Consider the following 26,625-nt stretch of genomic DNA (forward strand, 5'->3'; position numbering starts at 1 on the left):
CACATTTCATGACAATGAAAACGCTTCAGGCAGTCCAGAATCTGGGCTGTTTAGTCTGTGACTTCAGGCGAGGAAGTCTCACGCCACAGCAGGGCTGAAATTCATGTGAATGTCTAGACCAAGAGTTATTCTCTTTTTCTTTAACACCACATCTCTGTAGTCTGTGGGCTGCCTGATAAATCCGTCCAATAAAGCTGTAAAATATCACAGTTTGATTTATTTAAAATACATGAATTATTTATTCCATTTCTATGAAACTAATAAATACTAAAGCTAACAAATGCCGCTACAATATTTTAGTTTAGTTAGTTTTTTCAAATTAAGAAAATTGTCTCAGTAAGTTTACATTTTTTTCACAAGTGTAGTTGTTGTTTTCATGTCTAAATGTAGTTTTAGTTTAGTTTTAGTTATTTACAATAACACAATAACAATGATATTAACACTAAAAGTCAGGAGCTACTTTACTGCGTCCGTACGCTTTGAATTTGTGAGTGCTGGTGGCGGAGTGATACGGGTGCTGTTGAGGTTCAAAAGAAAGGTGAATATCAGACACTGTTGATGTGTTTCATACACGAGCTGCGGTTTACCGTTCAGTACCGTTCAGTGTTTCCAGATTATTCCATGAACCTCTAATGCTCTCTTGGAAGGTGATAGAATGAGAAGACAATAATAATTACCCACGAAGACGTCTGCCGGGCCATTTGGAGTTGAGTCATTATAAATGGTGTTGCACTGAAACTTTTTAAATGGATCTTCACAGTGACCTTCCTTCACACTGAAGGAAATCTGAGATTCTTCTTATACAAGGATGTACTGGAAAAGTAGGGCACATCAGTGGTCCCAGGAGTTTTTTCCACCGGACACCCTTTTGAAAGTGTACCTGAAACAAAGCGGGTAGTTTTGTGGAAAACTCCAGCATACTGTGCTATAGCTGCTCTGTTTTATTCTTTTTTTCTACTGATCACAGTAAACCTTTATTACATTGAGCGCTCTGTACTAAACACCCCGAGTCCAGTTATTTGCGCAAAATGTTGAATTAAACTATATTAGAATATCTTTCTGTATCTTCAAGATTTCATCTTAACACTTCTTCTCTGTGGGACTCAGAGACACATGATTGCCTTTAGGCTTTTTTTCAGTAGACTAAACTAATTACTCAGGGTTACCTCACCCCCCGCTATGTGCCAATTGTGAGGAGGGAACCTGTGACCACCAGGACTGTTAGGAGGTGGTCAGAGGAGGCAATAGCGGAACTACAGGGCTGTTTCGAGGTGACCGACTGGGAAACACTCTGTGAGCCTCACGCCGAGGACATCAATGGGCTTACTGAGTGTATCACAGACTACATAACTTTCTGCACCGACTCCATTGTTCCAGCTCAGACTGTTCATTGTTACCCAAATAACAAGCCGTGGGTGACTAAGGACATCAAGGCCCTCCTCAACAACAAGAAGAGGGCTTTCAGAGGGGGCAACAAAGAGGAGGTGAGGAAGGTCCAGGTGTTACTAAAGGACAAGATCAGAGAGGCTAAGGACAATTACAGGAGGAAGCTGGAGTGGAAACTCCAGCAGAACAGCATGAGAGAGGTGTGGAGGGGCATGAAGACCATCACTGGATTCAGGCCAACCAACAGCAGGGGAGCTGAGGGAGGTGAGAATAGAGCCGACGAGTTGAATCTGTTTTTCAATAGATTCGACACCACAGTGTCTGCTCCCACCCCCACAACCTCACCTGCAGTCAGCCTGGAATCCAGAGCCACACCACTGTGCCAGCCTCTCTCTTCACATGTTGCCTCCTGTGAGATTCCTGACACCCCTCCCCCACCCATCACCTTCACTCAATACCAGGTTGAGATGCAAATGAGGAGACTTCACTCAGGCAAGTCTGCTGGACCAGACGGAGTGAGTCCCCTTGTCCTCAAGGCCTGTGCCCCCCAGCTGTGTGGAGTCTTTCATAAACTGTTTATGCTGAGTCTGAGTCTGCAGAGGGTCCCGGTGATGTGGAAGACATCATGCCTCGTCCCTGTACCAAAGACGCCACGTCCCAGTGGCCCCCAGGATTACAGGCCCGTGGCATTGACCTCCCACATCATGAAGACCCTGGAAAGGCTCATCCTGGACCAGCTGCGACCCATAGTAAGACCACACCTGGATCCCTTCAGTTCGCTTATCAGCCTCGTCTCGGAACAGAGGACGCCATCATCTACCTGCTCAATCGTGTCTACACCCATCTGGACCAGCCGGCGAGCACTGTGAGGGTCATGTTTTTTGACTTTTCCAGTGCTTTCAACACCATCAGGCCGACCCTCCTGGGTGATAAGTTAGCAGCGATGCAGGTGGATGCTTCTCTGGTGTCCTGGATTGTTGATTACCTGACAGGAAGACCACAATATGTACGTCTCCCACAGTGTGTGTCTGACAAGGTGATTAGCAACACAGGGGCACCACAGGGGACTGTCCTCTCCCCCTTCCTCTTCACCCTCTACACCACAGACTTCAGCCACTGCACAGAGACCTGCCATCTTCAGAAGTTTTCTGATGACTCTGCGGTGGTTGGATGCATCAGCAGGGATGATGAGACAGAGTACCGGGCTGTGGTCGACTCCTTTGTCACGTGGTGTGAGCAGAATCATCTGCAGCTCAACGTGGCAAAGACCAAGGAACTGATCGTGGACTTCAGGAAGACCAGGAAACACTTGACCCCTGTTTCAATCCAGGGGGTCAGTGTTGACATTGTGGAGGACTATAAATACCTTGGAGTACACATTGACAATAAACTGGACTGGGCTAAAAACACCACAGCACTTTACAGGAAGGGCCAGAGTCGTCTCTATTTTTTGAGGCGACTGAGGTCCTTCAACATCTGCCAGAAAATGCTGAGGATTTTCTATGAGTCTGTTGTGGCCAGTGCGATCCTCTATGCTGTTGCATGCTGGGGGAGCAGGCTGAGGGTCGCAGATGCCAACAGACTTAATAAACTGATCCGTAAGGCCAGCAATGTTGTGGGGATGGAGCTGGACTCCCTCAAGGTGGTGTCGGAGAGGCGGATGCTGTCCAAGATAAAGACAATGTTGGATAACACCTCCCACCCACTCCATGACATGTTGGTCAGTCACAGGAGCTCGTTCAGTGAGAGACTGAGATTACCGAAAAGCACCACTGAACAACACAGGAAATCATTCCTGCCTGTGGCCATCTCCCTGTACAACGCATCCACTTAACACACTGTTTGCTGCTACAACTACACATGTTTCTTTTCCAAATATTTATTTATAAGTGACTTATGTATGTATGTATGTATATATATGTATATATTGTACTATTCTTAGTTAGCGTATTGTCTGTCTTGTCTTAATGTTGGTTTAAAATGGAGCACTGTAACAAAAAATAATTTCCCCCAGGGATCAATAAAGTATTCTGATTCTGATTCTGATTCTGATTAAAGAGAGTTGAATGCCTTTTTAAGTGTATTAATAACTCAGATTGCCACCTACTTTACCTTTGATCACAAAGTGTTTCATTAAATGAACCTTGCAAACCAGAGACAAAAAAAGAGAGAGTTGTCCTTGTAACAGAGTTTATGTGTCTGACTGCAGGTCTCCTGGAGAGCAGCATGCGCCTGAAGCCCCATGAAGCACAGAACTACAGGAAGAAGGCGCTCTGGGTGTCTTGGCTCTCCATCGTCGTCACTCTTATTCTGGCTGTGGCAGCTTTCAGTGAGACTTTGCTATTTTTTGCCATATTTAGCAACTATAGAGCTGTTTAGTTCTCACTTTACTGTCAAAACTCACATTAAAGTAAAAAAAAAACAAAACCCTCTCATAAGGAGTTGGAAAAGACTCAGGATTGAAATACTTAGTTGTATAATGTTAAAACGTTTTTTTTTCTGGTTTAATTCATGACAAAGATCCCATTTAGCACTTTGGATTTAACCAAACCATACACAAAGGAGAAACGATGTGACTAACATACCAAGCCATAAAAAATGTGCTGATGAATGAACAGTGATTCCGTAGTTAAAGCGCTTAAACGCTAAATTCATAGCATTTCTAAAAGCTTTCCCAGTTATAAAAGTGAAGCAAATTGAAGCCCAGCACATTTCATCTGCTACTGTTTTGAAATGGACATGAACAGATCACACATGTCTGGAGTGTATGACCACAAAGAGCGCGTCTGATACCTGTGCTGACATGATAAAGTGATTGAATCTCAGAAATTGATTTTAAACGCTACATTTTGCTGTTTGTTGCTGGTGTTTTGTAGCAGTTTGTCCTTTTTTTAATTCAGAAATTCTGGTTTGATGCTGCGTGTTTGGTTCAACAAAGACTGATATTAATTCACCAGATGTGTTCTGTCAGCTGTTGTGTTGGAGAAATTCATAGCTATTGTATATAACACCAGAGTCCAAGTGACGGAGCACTGAACACATTACTGCTCCAAAGAAAACATCAGGAGTTGCTGTGAAACTGCTTGAATTTTTAGCTACAGGCTTTGATCACCGTACAAACATTTGAGTTGTTGTTTTCTGTTGTTGTCTTTTTTATGCTTCATGATTCATAAGTCAGTGTTAAATGTGTTTAACAGACAAACAAACAAACCATTTGTCTGAAATGAAAATGAGATGTTCACTCATGGAGCCAATGTCCATAGACAGTCTGGCTGTTTTGAAGCAAAATACAAAGAAATGAGGGTTGCTTGAGACTTTTTGCACAGTGCTGTAATTTCACTATAAACCTTTTTGTTTACAAAAACTGAAGTGAGGATTCGGCATAAATAGACTATTATTCTGCAAGCTCGATGTAAACAGTTTCTTCATCATAGCTAGACTGCAGAGGTTACGTCTGTTTCTGCTGCACTTGTAGTAATTTCATAATCTCTGAATTACACGGCTTAAAACTAATTTGTCAGCATCAAATCATGTAATAAAGTCTGACAGAAGTTTACTTTTTCAAAATTCAGGTTTATCCTCGAAGCCTTTGTAAGCGATATAATGTCTAACATGGAAGTAAATATAGTCTGAGAGCTGTAATAACTATTCCACTGTCTTCATGCCTCTTTAACTACTTATTTAACTCACACTCAGCAGTTAAAACTCACTTCATCTGATTTGAACAAAAAGGCTTTTGCTTTTGGAAGTTCTTCACATTGCGTGCAACAGTTTCAACACAGTTTCTTGTCTTATGACTTACAGGATGTGTGAGGGCGCAGTCTGCAGTGACAAAGGGGTTGTTGCTTCTTCATTCTGCTAAGATTCAAGTTGTGATGTGTCCCAACCTTTTCAAGCCTTTTGTCTTTTCAAGTAAATATTGATGAAGCACAAGCTCATTTTCCAAGCAGGAGCTACATGTGTAGATGGGGTTTGCAGTAGAGAGGAGAATTAGCACCTCCACTTTGGTGGAGGCTGGCTTGTCCACTCCAGTTTGGAGTGAGCTGGTGTCTCAAGTGAATAAGCAGCAGTGTTTTGCATTCTTGCTCATGAGTGTTGGACGAACGAAGTGGGCAACAGTTGGGCCAGGGCAGGGTCTGCAGTGATTAGCTAAAACAGTGAAGCCCAAAGACAAAGCTGTTGATTTACTGGTAAAAATGTGCTTCGGTCCTTAGCTATGGATAATGATCCATTTAGCAAACAAAGTCTCCTCTAAAGAGTTTTTGGGCTCTCTTTAAAGATAATGTGAGATAACATGGAGGAGACCTGAAGACACACTCACAAGACACTGGACAGAATATTCGTGTTATGGCCAGCAGGTATCATCCCCAAAGAGGTGAAGAAGGTGGCAGGGGAGGAGGACGGTGTGGTCTGTCTTTCATGCAACATCCAGTAGTACGGGTTATTTTTGCTCTCGTTTGTGCTGTTGTTGGTCATTTAGCATAGCTCCTCAAAACATGCTGAATAGATTATTCCACACAGATTGTCCTAAAATCGCTACCTATATTTAAAAGGATATTATAATACAGATATCAACTCGTAATTAAAACACAGTTTTAATTAGCTGATGAAATCTGGATACGAGTAGCACTTCTTCTTCAGACCCACAGTAATCAGCATTCAGTGCATTTTAAAAAAAAATACAACCTCTATGTGTAAAAATAAACCAAGATGAGAAAAAAATAAATATTATATTGTCAATGCTGGCATGAATTAATACAGCTCACAGAGTGAAGCTAGTGCAGGGATGAATGAGGAGAAAGAGGCGAAATGTAGAATGGTGTGTGTGTGTGTGTGTGTGTGTGTGTGTGTGTGTGTTTTGTTTGACTCTCAGCACAGAGAACAGAGACTTCAGCAGAAGAACAGGATGACCCACTAAAAAATGAACTTCTAAACTGAGAGAGTGAGAAAAACAAGAACAAGAGAGCAGAAGGTACCCAGATGTGTAGATGCGCTTACCTCCACGTCTCCTAAACGCAGCCCTGAGAAGACAAGTCAGGGGAACTTGGTCAGAAAATTAAAGTATGAATGCACTGCTCTCCACCTCCTCTCCTGCCACCTGCAGTAGAGGGAAGAGAGGCAGATGGCTATGGACGAATGAATGAAGCTCTGGAAGGTACGATGGTGCCAGGGGACGAGGCAGGACCGGGCGTGATGAGTCCTGGCAGGCGGCGTTGGGGATTTAGTGGTTGCGATGGCTCAACTTTAAAGAATACCAGCGCGTCGTTTCCTCCTGCTTGTGCCCTAGTTTCTCCCTCTTTCAGGCCCACCATCTTCCATTTTTTATGTTTTACATCTTGTCAACGTATTTCTTTACACTCTGCTTTGTTTACTTCATCTTCATGGGTTTTCTCAGCATATATCTCCCTCCTTACTCATTTTTCCCTCTCTGTGATTTGCTGGCAAAGGCAAAAGATAGTTTGATTCTGTCACAAGCAAAATATCTACTGTCATATAGCTTTTATGAGTTTTCCTGAAGTGGACATGTTTAAACAAAACTCCGTTTTTGGATCCTGTTTTTGCCAGCCTTTTAGCTTTTGCCCTTCTAGTTTTCCTTTTCCTCTTCTTCTCTGTCTTCAGCTCTCTCTGTGGAAATCTGCAATAATCCTCTATCCTTCCGTGACCTTTAGCAGCACTTTAACATTTAGAAAGGAGAAGGGTTCACTGCAAGCCTCTTCTGCTTTACTTTCAATTGTATTGACTCTCGAATGTCTCGGTCATGATTGGCTGCTCTGGGTGAGCTTGCAACCTCTCTTGAGAAGCTGCCTTTTGTGGTTAGGTATTCACCTGTGAAAGTGGTACAAGTCTTTGAGGCTTTATCAGACATATCAGACTGAGAGAGAAAGCACAGACCACACCAGAAGAGAAAGGAGCAGGAACATCTCTGTGCTTTAAGCTGTCCAGCAGAGTGTGAGCAGGTAATTATATGAACTCGGTGACTGAGAAACACAGGAAACTAGAAGATGACGACAACATTTCCTTTATATCTTGGTAATCACACTGATAGATGGACAAGTACTTTGATATTCATATACAGGATGATGAAATCAATGAAAATTTATTTTTAAAATAAAATAAATAGATAAAATAGATAAGTATTGAAAAAATAAACAGTTTTCACAGTAGTTTGTCATTCTCCAACTTTCATTTTTTTCACTCTACACAAATATACATGACTAATATGTAAAAATATGAGTCTTTAAATAATATTAGATGCAGTTTAGTACAGTATTCATATGATGCACAGAGCATCAAATCAATTCTACTCCAGTCTTAATTTTGTTGTATTCATTGAAAATGGATGCACAATGTATGAAAACATACTGTTTAGTTTTTAGTTTTGTGGACTGAGAATTATGTTGATGTGTTGTTATGACTGGAGACAAGAACTGCAGGCTTACATGTAAAAGTCAGGTGTTTTTGCATCATGCGTGACTGTAACACACACCTTTCCTTCAAGTAGAAAACTGATTTTTCTGTGTTGCCATCAACCAGCATATAATAAACATATAAAGCCTTCAAGTGTTTTTGATTAAAGATTCTCGTGTGAATTGTTAGTATTAGAGGATTTCTGCCATATGGTACATTTTATGGTGCTTGCCAGGCAGTCCACTGAGAAGCTGTTCCACACTCAGAGTAGGGACTGAGTGCACACCAACAGGAATGATTTTCAGAGTGCCTCTAGGACATTTAGGAGCAGGCTATAGGCCTCCACACTAATAGGCAGCCACGAGATCAATCAGGCCTGTTGCCAACAGCCATTTAAATTTTGAGCAAGCAGAAGATTGTGGTAGAAATGAGTAAAAGAGGGTTAAAGCAGGAGGATGGCCAAGGGGAATAAAGCTGAGATTGAGAAGACGCCAAAGCAAGATTTAGAAAGACGGAAGAAGAAAGAAGGAAATGTGGTGGTGCGGTAGTGACAGGATGTGAAGTAGAGGACATAAAAGAGGAAGAATGTTACTAAAATACTGTGAAATTATAAATATAGCAGAGTAAGAGTAAGACAGCAGGAAACAGAAATAAATAGATTTGTCTTCAGCAGCTTCTCCTTCAGTCTTCTGTCTTCCTCTGTGCTTCTTGTTTACTTTTCCTTCTTTCTCTTCATGCAGTCGGGGCGTAATTACTGTGATTTAACCCAGATACATAAAGCAAAAGCCCAACATAGTTATAAATAATCCAGCACTTTATGGATATCTATGTGTGCCACGACTGCGTGGCTGGAGACAGAAGTAGCTGAAGCCCAGCATGCAGAAAAAAAACGTAGCTCTGTAACACAACCTCTGCACCAACTTGTAATCTTTGACATGTGCTGAAGGCACAATGACACCCCTGTTTGACTGATGTCACAGATTAAACTCTGCTCGTCTCTACTCAGGCCCATTTTCTTTGACTTCATAAACTCATTCAGTGCAATACTCGATTAAATAATGCTCTCTTGACTGAATACAGGTATCACAAACTTGTTCTGCTGTGTAACTTGTTTATTGGAAATAATAGTTTTCAGTATAAATGTTTTTTTTGTCTTTAAAGGGTTTATATTGCAGATTTTTCCCTTAGTTTCACCTTGTTGGTTAAAACATACAGTTTGATGCCTCTCACACTGTTAGCATTAGCATTTATCATCTTCATAAATTCAGTTTTTTTAAAAGAAGCGGTTTGTAGCGAAGCGCCCGAGGATACGATTTAAAATGAGCTATTTTGTTATGTGTAGACACAGCTTTGGTTTATGATGCATTTTTATGCTTGAATGATTCATAGGTCAGTATTAAGGGGCTTAACGAACTAAAACAAACACGATTCTGAAAACGGTCAGGTACAAGTACGAGGACTGGACTGAAAATGAGCGAACAAGCAGCTAATGTTCATAGAAAATCTTTGAAAGACCTTCATAAAACCAGAAGACCTAGAGGAGAACGATTTTTTTTTAAAATTCCCATGAATACAGCCTTTATATTCAAGAAAACTGTCAATATGTGTCACGTCTGAAAACAGGAAACCTAAAACATGGAAACACGGGGGGAGAAAGGCAGACAAACCAACAGACAGAGGAAGACAGAGGACTAAATACACAAGAGGGTAACGAGGACCAGGAGGGAAACACAGCGGGGACTAATGACTAGGGATGGGTATCGTTTAGGTTTTATCTGATACCGGTGCCAAATCGGTACTTTTGAAACGGTGCCGGTGCTCAAACGGTGCTCAAACCGGTGCTTAAAGAATGGAGAACACAAAATTGGTCCAAAAACCTCTCATATTCAGCTGTTTTTTGTAAAAATATAACAATGTTAGCCTTTTCTGCAGCTATGGGGCATATATGGTATCACTCTTGGCTGGAAGCAGTGCTTAAACAATGGAAAAAACACAAACTTTGTCCTAAACCTCTCATGTTTAACTGTTTTCCACTTTTTCTTTGGTCATTTTAGCCTTTTTAGCCAGGGTGAAGGGAGTATCTGCCATCAAACAAGAAGACAGCCGCATGTAGCTATGATGATGTTTGCTAGTTCACCTTACATGCATTAATGTAATAACGTGGTTAGCCTACTCAATGTAAATTAGCTACTCACGCAGAGAAGAACGGCTGCTGCCACCATCATCCTCATCATTTCTGCTACACTGGCAGGGCTAGGGGCCAGGACTCTCCTCTTCGTGTTTTTGGGGGATGTTGCATAACAGGCAACCCGCCCGCAGTAGATGTGCACGGTGTGAGGTCTCGCAGCAAGCTATCAAATACGGCGCATTTCTGGGCTTTAAAAAAAAACGCTATGCGTCGCCAGGTGTTTCATCGGATTTGAGGTGTTACCTCCTTTGACAGTATCACAGTATCAGCTTAAAGCACTTGTTGCTGCTGAGTTTGCATATTTTGCTGTGAAGTACAGCCAGACTTTTGACCGCTTCGCCTTGGACATTTTTAATCTGTAGCTCTGCTCTAACAGAACGTACGTACCTGGCCCCGCCTACTATCCTCGGAAACGTAAAATGATTGGCTAGAATCTAAAGTGTATCACAGCTCAGGAAAAAAAAGCACCGAAATAAAGCACCGAAATGTGCGCTGCTTTTCGGTCTGGTTACTACCGTTTATGTCAGAACCGGTGCCATCATGGCACCGGACACCGGTACCCATCCCTACTAATGACACACACGAGACAGGGAGGAAACAGAATACTCTAACATAGGACACGGCACTGTCAAAGTAAAACAGGAAATACACGAACATAGAAACCAGGATAATTAGACGTAACACGGGGAACACAAGGGAGGCACAGTAACAAAACCAGAGGGCTAGAAACTACCAAAATACTAAAGAATAACTAAGAGAGCTAGAAAAAAAAGACAAAACCATTAAAAACCAATAAAATCACAGAAAATAAATGATCTAAAAGATAAACTAAAAAGATAAACTAAAAAGATAAACTAAAAAGTGTGTGATTCTTACTCTGAATCTGAATAAGTACGTGGGACCACTGTGTGCGGTAAGACCATCTCTTTTACTTCCTGTATTACCATCTACCGGCATGCATTGCCAGTGCGTAACACGTAATTATACAATCAAACAGTGAACACATACTGCCCATACAACAAATGTACCAGAGACAATTATGAATACACCACATCTCCCCTTTTAAACAAAAACAGAATATTCCTTTTCTCAGGACAGAACTTCTCTTTTTCAAAGCCATACAAGAACATCTGGCAAACAATCTGCATTACATTTTTAACCTTTTGTTTTTGTTTTCTTGTTCTTTTCTTTTCTTAACAACTCTTTTTAGCTTTATTTTACTGTGCTCTACAAAACCCTTATAACACAGTTACATAACAACAACCTTTTTTTTTTCTTACAGATCTAACTTTTTAGGTTTAACTATTGGCCTCCCTGACTTGGTTCTGACCACATCAGTGTTAACAGGTGTAGCAGGGATCACACTGGGTGTTTGAGGCTTCTGCAACACAGGCACATTAGCAGGTTCATGCACAGGTGAACTTAAAGGAATCAAATGCACACGATTACGCCTCACAGTCCCTTGTGGTAACTCCACTGTGTATGATCGGGGTGTAGAGTGATTTTGGATAACAGTGCCTGTAGTTTTGACATCAGTCACCCAAACTTGCTCTCCTGGGGACAGGCTGCATAAAGGTTTTGCGCGGTGGCGCCTGTTGAAGTTTGCCATGTCCATCATCCTCTTCTCCCTTTCCTTTCGAGCGAGCAGTGCGTTGTCCGGCAGTGTGGGCTCCAGCTGCGATGGAAGCATCGGCAGTGTGGTTCGCAGACGTCTGCCCATTAAAAGCTCTGCAGGGCTGTATCCGGACTGCAGTGGTGTAGCTCTATAGGCAAGAAGAGCTAGATAAGGATCAGCTGCTTTTTTCAGAAGATTTTTTACAGTCTGCACAGCACGCTCTGCTTCTCCATTACTTTGCGGAAACTTGGGACTGCTTGTGATGTGTTTGAAGCCGTATGCTGCTGCAAAGTCTGTAAAGATTTGACCTGAATACTGTGGCCCATTATCAGACATGAGGACCTCTGGGATGCCGTGACGGGCAAAGAAAGATTTCAGGTGAGTAATGACATCGTTTGATTTTGTCCTGTTTAACAAAGCAATCTCAACAAATCTAGAGTGATAGTCAACAGCGAGAAGGTAAGTTTTCCCTCCCAGCTCGAAAAGATCTGTGCCCACTCTCTGCCATGGGCGGGCAGGGTATTCTGTTGGCATGAGTGGCTCACTGTTATTGTGTCTTTCTTGAATACACGTTTTGCACTTGAGCACCATCTCAGAGATTTGTTGACTCAGCCCGGGCCACCACACTGTTTGGCGTGCACGAGCTTTACATTTTACAACACCTTGATGTCCTTCGTGTAGTTTTTCCAGCACCTCGTTTCTCATTGCTGAAGGAATGACAAGCCGTGTGTCTTTTAACAAAAGGCCGTCTTCAACAGTGAGCGTGGCTCGGTCAGGCCAGTAATTTCGCAGTAAAGGCTCTTGTTTTGCATGTTCTGGCCAGCCTTCGGTGCACATGTCCATGACGCGAGCACACACACTGTCGCTTTTCAGTTGTTCCTTCAGTGTTTGCATATATGATGAACTGACAGGCATGTTTGCTACAATACTGTCGACATATATGTCTGTGCTTTCCATTAGCTCTTTGTCTGACAGGTTCATTGGTTTTTTCAGAGGTGAGCGGGACAAAGTATCTGCTGTCCAGAGCGATTTCCCTGGGGCGTACTGCACAGTGTACGAGTAACGCATGAGTCTCATTCTGAATCGCTGGATCCTGGGTGGCAAGAGATCCAGAGCTTGTCCTCCCAGTAAGGAAACGAGAGGTTTGTGGTCCGTTTCAAGACAAAAATGTTTACCAATCAGGAAATCACGAAAACGCTCACACGCCCATGTAGATGCCAGTGCCTCTTTTTCCACTTGTGCGTATCGTTGTTCTGTAGGAGAAAGGGACCTCGATGCATACGCCACTGGTCGCCATCCTTCTTCCCACAGCTGCAAAAGAACACCTCCGAGACCATAGGATGAAGCATCTGCTGATACTTTAATGTCTCTGTTGGGGTCATACATTGCGAGCACTGGGGGTGAGGTCAGGGCATCTCGTAATGTTTTGAAAGCTCTCACTTGGTCAGTTCCCCAATACCATGCGTTCTTTTTGGAAAGAAGATCTCGCGGGGCTTTGTCTTTTTCAGCTAAATGGGGGATGAACTTGCCCACTTGATTCACCATGCCCAGAAAACTGCGCAACTCTGACACATTAGTTGGCTCTGTCATTTCTGTAATTGCCTCCGTTTTCTTCGGGTCAGGACTGATTCCTGTATCCGCTATGATGTGACCCAAGAAAGCAACCTTGCTCTGGGAGAGCTCGCATTTTTCAACATTCAGCGTTATGCCTGCTTTTTCCAGTCTTTGCAGTGTAGCATGGAGACGGGAATCGTGCTCCTGATGGTTACGTCCCCACACCAACACATCGTCAATGTGACACACCACTCCTTCGAGACCCTCGATGACCTCCGCCATCATGCGCTGAAAGTGTTCGGGCGCTGAGTTGATCCCAAACGGTAGGCGGTTAAAGTGGAACCGCCCAAAGGGTGTGATGAAGGTGGTGAGTTTGGCAGACTCATCGGACAGGGGAATCTGCCAGAAGCCCATGTTGGCATCCAGTTTGCTAAACACTTTGGCTCCTGCGAGCATTCCGAGACTTTGTTCAACCGATGGCAGCACATATTTTTCCCTGCACACATACTCATTTAGTCCGGTAAAGTCTACGCAAAGTCTTAGCCTAGGGCTGTTTTTCTTTGGAACAACAACCATGCCGGCACACCAATCCGTTGGTTCCTCAACTCGGGTAATGACACCAAGCTCTTCCATTCGTTGGAGTTCCTCTTTTACCCTTCCCATCAGAGGCAGAGGAAGCCTTCGCGGAGTTTTGAGTGAGTACGGCACAGCATTCGGTTTGAGTTTAATGTGATAGGCCCGCTGCACTTTCCCTAGACCATTGCAAAGTTTAGGGTAAGTAGTCTTCAGAGTGTCCATTGAAACCGCGTCAACTCGCACCAGCAGGCCAAGAGCTGTAATGGCGGGCAGGCCTAGCAGTGGAGTGCTCAGGTTTCTTACAACATAGACCTTCTCTGTTGTCTGTTTCGCTCCGTAGTTGAGCTGTAGCTTTGTAAAACCTGCAACGTCCAGTGGTGTTTTTCCAGGGCCTAACAAAGGTTTTTCTGGCTGCTGGAGAACTGGTCTGTGTTCGTTAGCAAAAATCTTTGATAAGTCCGAGTCAGCTATTACAGTCACATCTGCTCCAGTATCCAGTTTGAAAGTGATTTTTGCATCTTTCACTTGTATGTTGGCTGTCCACGCCTGGCCGTCACTGGAAACTGAGCCTAGGAAGAAACCTTGCTCCTCTTCCTCCTCAATACTTTGCACTGTCTTGCTTTGTCTGCAGACTCGCTGGTAGTGACCTTTTTTTCCACATAAATGACATTTTGCATCATTTGCTGGGCACTCAGGTTTCGGATGTGGAGAGCCTCCGCACTTGTAGCATTTGTTACTTTGTCTCTTGCTATATTGCTGTTGTGTTTTGACAGTTTTATTTTTGAACATGTTGAACTTTGTTTTGTCGTGCTTTTGTATCACTCTGTCAACTGTTTTCGCATTTACATGCATTACATTTGTTTCACTTCTCAAAGCTGACTGTTGCTTTTTGATTTCTTCTGACTGCCTGGCCATATTTATAGCTTTATCCAAGTCCAAGTCTTTTTCCATCTGCATGCGCTCAGACAGCCTCGTGTCGGCCAAGCCCACTACTATTCTGTCTCTTATCAGCTCATCGTGGAGCGGTCCGTAGTTACAGTGCTCTGCTAATGCATGCAAGGCAGTCACGAATGCATCAACAGTCTCATTCGGCTCTTGTTTGCGCATATTAAAACGTGCGCGCTCATAAACAACATTTTTCCTGACAATGAAAAAGTTGTGGAAGCTATCTCTCACTTTAGCATAGTCCCGTTGGTCTACATCACTTAACTTTAGTCCTCTCAGGACGTCATCCGCTTCGTCTCCCATACAATATATGAGAGTGTTCACTTGATTTTCCTCCGAGCTCGCAGACAGATTACTTGCCTGACGGAATCTCTCGAAGCGACGGACCCATCTTGTCCATTCGTGTGGTTTGGAAAAATCAAAGGGCTCCGGTGGTTGGATGCTAAACGTAGCGCTGGGAGTGCTAGCCGCGGTGCTAACTCCTGCCCTCGGACGATCGTCTACGTCGTCATTCGGCATTTTGTTTCCACCTTCCCCTTCTCCTCACACTCGGCAGATGTATGGAGTCTTACGAGTCACACAGCACTTCTGACACCATGTGTGATTCTTACTCTGAATCTGAATAAGTATGCGGGACCACTGTGTGCGGTAAGACCATCTCTTTTACTTCCTGTATTACCATCTACCGGCATGCATTGCCAGTGCGTAACACGTAATTACACAATCAAACAGTGAACACATACTGCCCATACAACAAATGTACCAGAGACAATTATGAATACACCACAAAAAGAACCACGACATATTGTGTCGTGGTTCTTTTTAGTTTTGTGACATATTGTCGTGGTTCTACGACAATATGTCGTAGAACCACGACAATATGTGTTAAATCTATAGCTTAAGATCCTCCCTAAAAAATGTTCTCCTTTTTAAGCAAATTTGACAGCACTGTGGTGTCCAGTTTTCAGAAAATCTCTTCTTAAAAAATTCAGCAGTTAAAGTGAAACATGTGTAAGAAAAAAACAAGACTTTTGTCACGGCCAGAGAACGCCGGTGTTTTTATGGAGTGAAAACGAAAACGAAAACCTCAACTGGGAAAACTAGACTGTGAAAACTACGATGAGCGACAAGAACATGAAACTGAACGGGAACAAACGTAACTGTGAAATAATCCAAACGTGAGTTTGAGCATGAACCCGAACAGTAGGAAGCAGAAACTCTGTGACATAAAGACAAACAGAAAACCCACCAAAGAACAGAAGGAGGACTTAAATACAGAGGAGGGTAATGAGGGAAGTGGAAACACGGGGAGACACAGCTGACACAAATAAACATGATGCCACAAAGGAAAGTAAAACTAAACACAACGAACATGGAAATATAAGACTTTCTTTTTTTTTTTTTTTTTTTTTTTTTTTTTTTTTTGGCCTGTCCCGTTTGGCTCTTTTGCCATCAGAATTGTTGTCTAAAGGCAAAGAAAGATGCCCAACGGATTTACTTTACCAAACTGACCATCCCAGCCTTGCCGTAATGGTCCATTTGATTCACCTTTTATTGTTTATTTTATTTTCACTTACTGAATACGGGACAGACTTGACTGGGGGAAAGAAGGGGAGAAAGAAAGAGGGAAAGAGAAACAGCTGAGAAGAGGGACGGGGGAGAAGGGCAAAAGACAAAAACCAACAGAACGGGCAGAGAAAAAAAATGCATATATCAATCACCTGGATCACCTGCTGAGAAAGAAAAAAGAAAGCAAGCAGAAGAGAACAAGAGTAATAGAATAAACAACATCACAATGATATATGGGAATATGACAGTAAATACTAAATGTTAAACATTATTGTGCAGCACATAAGATCAACAGAACACAGTGTGCTTTGAGGTAGGAGCCAAAAAGGGTGTAGTTTGTGGGTGTGATCACCCGTGTGTACACCTGTGAGCATGGACGCGCTTGTTTTTTGTTTTTTTTAAAAGGTTCCTTCATGTAATAATCTGCTAGAGGGTGTGGGGGGGCCACAGCCCCGTCCTCCAGGGCGTGAAGCAGGTGTGGAGGAGATCAAAACTCCAGACATCCAGAGGCCCGCAGAACACAAGAGACCAAGGAAGACCAACAGAGGGGCAGCTGCGCCACTGTCCCGGAAAGAGCTGAGGAGAGTCCCAGATGAGGGCTCACTCAGCAGCCGCGGAGCAGAAGCCAGGGGGAGTTGCAGTGACGCGCCTGTGAGCTCCGCCGGCAGCCAGCTGCGCCTGAGTGACCGAGCCCCAGGCCGAGAGGCCGGGGGCACCCCACCTCCGAAGTGGCCCGAGCGAGCCCCAGGCTCCAGGCCCCGATAAGCGGCCGCCAAGGAGTGAGCCGGTGTGTACCTGGACGCCCATCCCCGGACACAAAGAACCGCCAACGCACCGATGTCTGAGGGGGTCCGCCACTGGCAGGGGAAGTGGTGGTAGGGGGAGATAGGCCTCCAAACCTTGGAGGGCCTGAGATGTCCCCAGAGAGGTGGCGCCTGACACCCAACCTGACATATAGACACAGACATACAGGCACACACAGATACAAACATCCATTCCCACCCTCATGCTCTCATATGCACTTACTCCACACTCAACCAACGTGGAGACAGACATAAAGAGACGCTGTACACACGATCACACTCCCCAAGCGTACTCTACAAACCGGGTCTAGGTGCCCCCGCCCCTGGAGGGGGGAACTGCACCCAGACCCAGGTGGTGTTTCCCTTTTCCCTGCGGTGGGGGGAGGAAATATAAGACTTTCAAAATAAAACAGGAAACCTGGAGAAATGTAGACATGAAACACATGACAGACGGACACAGAAGACAGGAAAAGACTCACAAACACAGGGGCATAGATGAAACCTAGACTAGACTAAACACAACACAAGCCCAACTAAAAAAATAGCACAATAACTTTACATATTTCCAATATAACATAAGAAATCAAAAATATAAAATAAACTCAAAATGCTGGGTCACAGACACAGCTCCTGACGACGTTGGTCTTTTAATAAAATTTATTTACACTAAAATAAACAAAGAATAATGACAACCTTTCATAGAGTGATGTGAATCACGCAGCCATCTGAACAGACGGTGCTCGACATGAATCCACATTTGTAGCTAAGGCAGAAATGTGTAACGGTGGCTGGTCACCGGATTGTAGTTATTTAAGTTGTGCTTTTTTAACACTTCTGCTGGAGTGTTACCTCCTGTAAGGATTCAGTCATAACCTCATGAGTTTCATGTTTCATTTGACGCTTTCATTAGTACCTCACTATCATTATAGATCTCATGTTACCATCCCAAAGAATAAATGACTGAAAGTGTAAATCACAGACAGCAGAGTCTGTAAAAAAGTGACGTTTGTGTTGAGTTGTACGATATCTGTTTGCTATCTGCAGGACATTTATCACATCCAGGCAGTCACTGCAGAAACAGGCGTGCTAATATACATCTCTCTCTCCCTCCTCCCTCCTTCTCTTGCTCCAGTTTTGCCTCTCTCTGCACTTTACTCCCCCAGGCCCTCATCACCTCCTACTTTTCCTCCTCTTCCTCTCCACCCAGACCTTCTTTCTTCAGAAGCTTCCACTCGCCATGTTCTATTTCCTTTATTCTGCCTCCACCTTACTTGAAAACTCGACCCCACCCCTGTCGCCACGGAGCCTCGGGGTAGAAAACACAATCATTTATTCATTTGTTTTACCTTCGCTCCCAATTGCAGTCTGTTTCTATTGGCGTTTTCGTTGCTGTTGTTTGTTTTGCCTTCGCTCCCATTATCGTACACGGACTTGGTAGGAGTTTCTATTTTTATGTAGCCCCCCAGATGTGTATTGTTTATGTGATTACTGGATAAGTTTAGTAATTGGATGAGGCTTAATCTCCTGGTCCAAATGGTCATTGTGTGTCATTGTAGCGTCAGCCAGTCGTCTTTTTCTGTCTGTCAGTGCTAAATGTGTCAGAAATATTATGCCACACATGCCACAACAGGACAACTTCTATGGACTGTATAATCCTCGCTGCTGTCTTTTTAGGCTCAGAATAAATACTGAAAAATTCCTTGTTTGTCGTCCCGGCTTTCAGTCCCGAAAGAATAACTTTTTCCAATTCGAGTACTTGCAGACTTGCTGGACTTGCACAATGAAAAGCATGCACAGATGAACATAATGTTCAGAAAAAGCATGTCAGGGTATGAAATTGGCAGCCATCTGTGGGCTCATTCAGATCATGAATTTTGTATTGCGCAGACAGAACTAAGAAATGTGCCTGTTAGTACACCTCTGTGCACGTGTGTGTGTATATGTTTATCTAAGAACGCTTTAAACTCACCCATCAAGTTATTTTTTATTTATGTTGGTGTTCTGGGTGTTCAAGTGCCGTATATTCTACTTCTGCTGGAACTAATCTATTTTATTCACTCTGATCATATATGATCAAACAAGATCTTTACTTAAATAATTACGAAACCTTTACCTCTGCCGGCACAAAGGTGCAAATGAAAGCATTATTTGAATGTGAACAGATTGCAGGTGTTGCGTTCTGCATCTGTGTTTGAGCTCCGTTCGTTCAGTCTGTTTTTTTGTTTAACTCATAAAACATTTACAGATTCAATATGTAATTTCAAAAGAGCCATTTCAGTGATCGTTGAGTTTTTCCCCTCCAGTCACCACTTTTAGGGCTAAATCTAAACTCTCTGAGCCTTCAGCCTTCCTGTCTACTTATGAGCCAAATGCTGGAATGGAAGCTTGTTATTATGTTAAAAGATGGATTTTAGGGTTGATTGATGTACTTGGACTTTGAAGTGTGTAATTTGCCTCAAATTACTGTTTTCTAAACATTATTTTTATACCCGTGTAAATTATAAACATATCAGGTCAAATCACAGATACTCCTTTCCACAGTTAATGCTTTCAGTTCCTCCGTATCTGTGCAGTGTTTAGTGATTACACTCATCATTCCTCAGGTGCTTCTGATTATCAGACAATAGTAAAACAATGGAGAGTAGCAAACTGGGCTAAGGCCACAGATTAGCTGAAATGCTAATCTTGTTAAATGTCAAGCGTCCCATTATTTGCCGTGTCTGTGTGTTGTGTTGTGAGAAGGATAATGCTCTCTTTGCGCGTCATAATTTGATGGCATGTGCTGAGACTCTTAACCATTCACTATCAATTATACTATGAATGGAACTGCTCTGTGTAGGATTCTCTGCATTCAGCGGGTTGGTGTATCTTACTGTTGGCAGAATGGGAACGAGGGTACTTTTGACTTCTCAGAGTAAGGTTACAGGGGCGCTACGGCGGCTGTCCTGCATAGCTTCTATTGTGTGATGCATCACTTCGTGGCCCCTGCAGTGTTCTTGACTTATGAGATTCATTAAAGATTCAGATTCATAACAACTTCTTCTTATAATTGTTAAAATTGCAGATCATATAATCTGGACTAAATATTATAAATAAATAGCATAATCTAGCTTTAAATCTCCACACAGACAGAAGCTTTTTGGAGTCCATTATTATTATTATGAACTCTTGAGTAATCAAGCTTGCACAGACTTGTTTCCCGTCTTCATAAAGAGCAAATGAGAAAACATGTTTGTTGAAATACAAGCTGAAGTCAATCAGCTTTTATCTGACAGTCATTTGGCTTTTTATTAGCTTTTAAACAATATCTGTTTCTGTAAATTGCAACAGCCACGCAGAAAACTAGTCCTTTGCCCTTGATAGCTGCTGGCCATGGCCAATGGTAAGTCTTCACTAATCGCCAATGGGATCTCTGGGGTTTACTGCAGCTCGTATGAGCTCTGTTTGGTTTGTTTGCACTGGTTTGAATGGGTTACCAAGCGAGCTTAAACAGCTTGAACTGAGCAGTGAGACAGCACCTAACTAACAACAGAAACGAGAGACTCCAATGATGTAAACAAAGAAAGTGACATTAATAGCAAATATAAATACACCATTTAAAAATATTCCAGCGAGTTGGTTCTTACTAAAATATCTCTAATATTCTTTATTTCTTATCGCTTTTATTGCAGTTTCTTTAACTGCTCTTCATTACAGTTACAGATTTTTTTTTTATTATTAATTTGTGTGTTTTTTCTATAAAAAACACACAAATTAATAATAATAAAAAAATTACTTTGGGTTAATGCACAAGGCTTTAAGAGTGAGATGCACTTGTAAGCTGCCATGTTTCTCTTTATAATGAAAACTATCATAACACAGTGCAGGGATACCGCATTATTACACCACACTGTCACAATATACAGATCCCCTGCTATCTGCACTCTTTGAAGATCCTAGACTGCAGCACTGAGGTTGTTATCAGCAGTTTCTCACACCAGATGCTTCAATCCCATTTCCCCTCCTCCTCTTCAACACCAAGCGTCTGCAGACCAATTAGGCCCACTGTACATAAGCGCGCACATATAGGTGTGACATCCCAACATGACGCCGCATGATGTAGGCTGAGGTTATTAATACATGTCTTAAAGCAGTAGAATTAGTGCAAATACTTAAAGAGTAATAATAAAGATCTCTCTTATCTCTCTTGTCCTGAAATGCTCACACTAATGTCAAGGATTTGATCATTTTAATGCTCAAAGTCGATTCTTAATCATTACTGACTGGACGTTTAGTTACATGTGCATAAATCTGTATGTATCACACTGTGGGCGGTGTATGTATTTATACTCAGGCCTTTCTGTAATTCCAAAGCCATTTATGAACTCTCTACTAGGCTGAGAATAATGTCAGAGGTATAAATCACAGTCCTACTGTTTCCCCTCCAACCAGAACAGCAGTTGTTTCTCTTTTTAAAACATTTTTCTCCTTTATGAGCCTTGGTAATTTTACTACATCTATTAGTAAATCAGGGCAAAACCCGCAGTAGTGCTTCTGTTTGTGTGCTGTCCTCACTGGAACACCCAGAAAGTCTAGTCCCTTTTTGCTTTCAGAACTATTCATGGCACTGATTCAACAAGGTGCTGGAAGCTCCTCAGAGACTTGGGCTCACGCTGACCTGAAAGCATCACACAGCAGATTTGTTGGCTGCACATACATGATGTGAATCTCGTGTTTATCCACATCCCAAAAGTGCTCTGTTGAACTGAGATCTGCTGACTGCAGAGATCATTTGAGTACAGTGAACTTATTGTTGAGATCATTTGAGTTTTGTCCTGAAAGATGGGCACACTAGAGTCACGAAGGGACAAATATGCTCAGCAGCAATACTTTGGCAGTCTGTGGCATTTAAATGTTGCTCAGCCGGTACCAAAGCCTATCCCCCAAACCGTTACACAACAATCACCAGCCTGGACCATTGATACAAGGCAGGATGGAGCCGTGCTTTCGTCCTATTTCCAATACTCTACCTTATTTTTATTATTTGCTTATTTTTTCTCTTGCAAGGTGATCTTCGGTTTCTGAAAGGCGCCCTCAAATAAAATGTATTATTATTTTATTATTATTATTCTGGTGAGCAGAAGCAAGTAGTCTCAGGCTACGTCCACATGTACCCGGGTATTTTTGAAAACGCAGATTTTTCTATGCGTTTGCACCTTTCGTCCACACGTAAACGGCGTTTTCGGTAGTGATGTGCGGATCGATCCTGAAATATCGATTCCTCCGATACCAATCATTTATGTTCTAGAATCGATTCTCACATTAAAATATCGATATTTTAGTAATTTAGAGTAAATTTGTAGTTTGTCATTAACAGGAACACAGTGGAAAGAAACTATAACATTCGGATTGCCTACATTCAAAGGAACTACTTCCTCTTCCGCCTTTCATAGTCATGTGCGAAATACGGCTGTATAAATGTCTCGCAGCCCCTTGGCGTGCGCACTCACAACAATGGCTGAGCGTAATTGTGCGGATGTATTTTACCTCCACAAACAGCTGAGCCGTGGTTTGCAATAAATGTGGCAAAAAAAGTGAGGTGTTGTGGCCATACTTGCCAACCTTGAGACCTCAGAATTAGGGAGACATTCAAAAGGGCTGTTTGGGCGGATAAATATATTTTACAGGGTTTATTTATCGGATAAAATACGTTAAATGTCACCGTTATTATTGGCCGGCCCGGAAACAGCGGGGGTGTCCAAATTCAGAGGCTGCTTCCACCTGAGGACCGGCCTTCGCGGTCTAAAAAAAGCCGGGTAGTACGTCACGAGCTCCCTCGGTGGAGTGAAACTCTGCCGTCTGCTCCTTGCTGTCTAAAATATAACCGGACACTGACGTAAACTCTTCTGTTTAATCAGTTTTCTGTTTGACGTTTATTCAGCTGTGTGAAAACCCCGGAGGAACCCTCCCGAGGGAATAATAAAGTTTAATTTAATTTAATCTAATCTAATAACTTTAATCTCAGCCAAACCGATTTACTCACGAACAAATAAAACACTGAAAAAGCCAAACAAGAACATTTTTAAGTTATCAAAGTGACTTGTACATCATGTTTAACCCGAGTGGTGAAAGACCGCGGGGGTTTGAAGACGATGTGTCGGTCGGCTCAGATATTTGAAGTTTACACAGCTACATTCTCACCTGAAAATATGTTAAAAGTTTTTTTGCGACCCAGAAAGAGAAATAAGAGTAATATTAAAACTAAGTCGCTGCCGTCATTGTTGGAAACTGGAATTGGCTGGGCCGCGCTATGAATTCTGCGATATGGTTTTTCAACTTTGTTGTCCGGGTGGAAAATCTGGAGAAAGGTGGGATTCTCCCGGAAAAATCGGGAGGGTTGGCATGTATGGTTGTGGCAACATCACTAACCTTGTCAAACACCTCAGAGTAAATCATATCACAAAATATGACGAGCGTATGTTGAGGCGAACTGAAGAGGAGGAGAGGGACAGGTGCTGCTAGGGTGAGAGTCTCTCACGGAGTCCTTTAGTCCTCCAGGCAGGCAAGGTGTTCAAATAGCACACAACTTTAGTTTTTTTATTTCTATATGATGAACTCTGCATTATTAAGTGATAAGAAGAAGGTATTCTGATGTCCTGTAATCATTATGACGCTATAATTTGAGATACAATAAATAAAATCCGTTTTGTACAAAGTATCGGTATCGGATCAGTATCGTCGATACCACCCTGAATATTACTTGGTATCGGATCGGAAAGGAAATCAGTGGTATCGCACATCACTAGTTTTCGGTCACTGAAAACGGAGATTTTTAAAAACTCCAGCCAGGGTGGATATTTTCTAAAACTCCGTTTTTGCATTTATGTGTGGACGAGAAAAACGGAGAAAACGCAGCGTCAAAGGTGTGCGCATTTTTTGACGTCACAGTGTGCGCCACGTTATTGTTTCGGTGAAATGAATTTCTACAATACTGTTACTGTTGATTGTTCTCTCTGCAGTGTTTAAATGCTTATATATACACACACAGTTACTGTCCCTCCACACATACGACTCGGTTCTGCTTCTACGCCCCAGCTTTGTTTACTTTTTCCCACCGAGGCTTCTAGACTTCTGATTGGCCAACATTTCTGCACGGTTAGGAATATATCGCCACCTGTTGCTTTGGCATGTTCCTAGCAGCGTTTTCCTTCATTTCTGCGTTTACGTGTGGACGGGATTATTTTTTAAAACGAAAACGGAAAATCTCCGTTTTCAAAAAGACCCGTGTACGTGTGGACGTAGTCTCAGTTTCCTGTTCTCAGCTATCAGAAGTCGCATCTGGTGTGGTCTTCTGCTGCAGAAGCCCATCTGCTTCATGATTTGACATGTTTTCATTCAAAGATGCTCTTCTGCATACTTTGGCTGTGAATCAAAATAAGTCAAAGTGTTTGTCAGAGTTACTTTGCCCTCAACCTGAAGCAGTCTGGCTGTTCTCTCATGGCCTCTGGCTACAGCGAGGCATTTTTGCCCAGAGAACTGCTCACTCACTGGATACATTTTGGACATTTCTCCATAAACACAAGAGTTTTATGGGGGTTTTATGCAGTTTCTGAAATTTTCCGACGTGCTTGTGTAGCACCAGCAACTATGCCACTTTCAAAGCATCTTTCTTTCTCGCTTTGATACTTTGAACTTCTGCTCGTCATTATAAAATGGTCGTCTTCCAGGATTGTTACGCTTGAGCTGCACTTGTTTAGTTTCATTGTGTAACTTTATGTACGAGTCCTTTGAACAATATGTCACGATCCTGGGTCTTATGACCCAGTGTTTTGAGTTTTAGTTCATTTTGATGTTTTAGTTTATGTAAGCCCTTCAGGTTCCTAAGTTCATTTGTTATCATGCTTAAGTGTTTCTAGTTCTTATTATTTCCCCCTCGTGTTTCCAACTATGGTAAATCTCCCCTGCTTTTCATGTGTTTCATGTCTGTGTCTTACATTGTGAAGTTTGGGTTGTCATGTCTACGTCTCATTATGTTTCCTGTTTTATTGTGAAGAGGTCTGGTGTTTCTGTGTTCATCGTGTTCAGTTTTACTCTTCCCCTGTGGCGTTGTTATGTTCATGTTGATCTACTGTGCCTTTCTGTTCCATGTTTCAGATCCCTATGTTCTGTCTCCCCCAGTCTGTTAAGTCCACATGTCTTGAGTTCCGTCAGTGTGTTTCCTGTTTTACGTTCACAGTCTGTTCTATGTTAATGTTTCTAGTTTTGCTTCCCTTGCCTCGTCCTGCTTAATTACTCTCAGCTGTGCTCTCCTCCTGTGGCTCATTCCCCCTCGTTATCCCTCAGTGTATTTAAGCCCCATGTTTCTCTTTGTCAGTGTTGCGTCCTCCATCATAGCTGTGTGATTTTTCCCTGTGGCTCCTTGTGCTTTAGTTTTTCCCAGTTTAGTTTATTTTGTGTTGTTTTTCGTGTCCCACTTCACGCCAGCAATAAAGCTGTGTTTTTTGAGTTTACCTTTTGACTCTGTGAGTTTGCGTTTGGGTCCTACTCTTGCCTGCACACGGCTGTATTGTGACAGAAGGACGCAACCAGACAATGGACCCAGCAACTCATAATCCCTCCGCTGAGCTCCGGGAGGACATGATCTATGCGGTGGAGTTTCTATGCCAGGAATGGTTTGCGCTGCCCTTTGAAGAGTACCAGGAGGAGTTAGCCATCCGTCTGCAGAGGATGGTTTCTGGACTTCCCTGGCTATTTGGCACGCTAAACCCTCTCATCCAGGACTTCCTCGTTTCCACCGTACACATCCGCCCGGATCGGCCTCTCCACTATGAAGACTCGGAGGAGGTTCAGCCCGGTCCGCTGGAGGATTCGCGGGCTGGCACGTCTCCTCCCCCTCCTTCCCGGAGAAAACGGCGTTCACGCTGTCAGCAATCCCGAGCAGCGGAGCAGTTTTCTTCCACTGCTGGAGGGCCCGAGGAGCCCGTCCAGCCTCAAGTCACGTCAGCTGGGGGGCCCGAGGAGCCCGTCCAGCCTCACGCCACGTCAGCTGGAGGGCCCGAGGAGCCCGTCCGGCCTCACGCCACGTCAGCTGGAGGGCCCGAGGAGCCCGTCCGGCCTCACGTCACGTCAGCTGGAGGGCCCGAGGAGCCCGTCCGGCCTCACGCCACGTCAGCTGGAGGGCCCGAGGAGCCCGTCCGGCCTCACGCCACGTCAGCTGGAGGGCCCGAGGAGCCCGTCCGGCCTCACGCCACGTCAGCTGGGGGGCCCGAGGAGCCCGTCCGGCCTCACGCCACGTCAGCTGGGGGGCCCGAGGAGCCCGTCCGGCCTCACGTCACGTCAGCTGGGGGGCCCGAGGAGCCCGTCCGGCCTCACGTCACGTCAGCTGGGGGGCCCGAGGAGCCCGTCCGGCCACCTTCTGCTTCACCACCTGTGGCTGTAGTGCCGCCACCTGCAGGACCACCACCTGCTGCGCTACCGCATGCTGCTTCTGCGCCTCAGCCTGAGGACGACACCTCGCCTGGTTCTGCTACACCTCAGTCTGAGAACTTATACGAACTCATCTCACCCACTATAGACTGTGTGTTGCTGCAACTTACACAGCC

At 43.5% G+C, this 26,625-nt stretch overlaps 1 protein-coding gene across 1 annotated transcript in view; it reads left to right on the forward strand.

Annotated features, from left to right (window-relative positions):
- tmem163a (transmembrane protein 163a) overlaps window positions 1–26,625 on the forward strand; it is a 72,270-nt gene that overhangs the window by 5,303 nt on the left and 40,342 nt on the right. Inside the window, exon 2 of the mRNA XM_085374725.1 lies at window positions 3,596–3,715. Coding sequence (XP_085230851.1) covers window positions 3,596–3,715 — 120 coding nt within the window. The remainder of the gene's footprint in view (window positions 1–3,595; window positions 3,716–26,625) is intronic.

The sequence above is a fragment of the Diplotaxodon limnothrissa genome, linkage group LG16 (assembly GCF_057381915.1).
Source record: "Diplotaxodon limnothrissa isolate DT_005_m linkage group LG16, D_limnothrissa_male_GT1.1, whole genome shotgun sequence".
NCBI classification, from domain to species: domain Eukaryota; kingdom Metazoa; phylum Chordata; class Actinopteri; order Cichliformes; family Cichlidae; genus Diplotaxodon; species Diplotaxodon limnothrissa.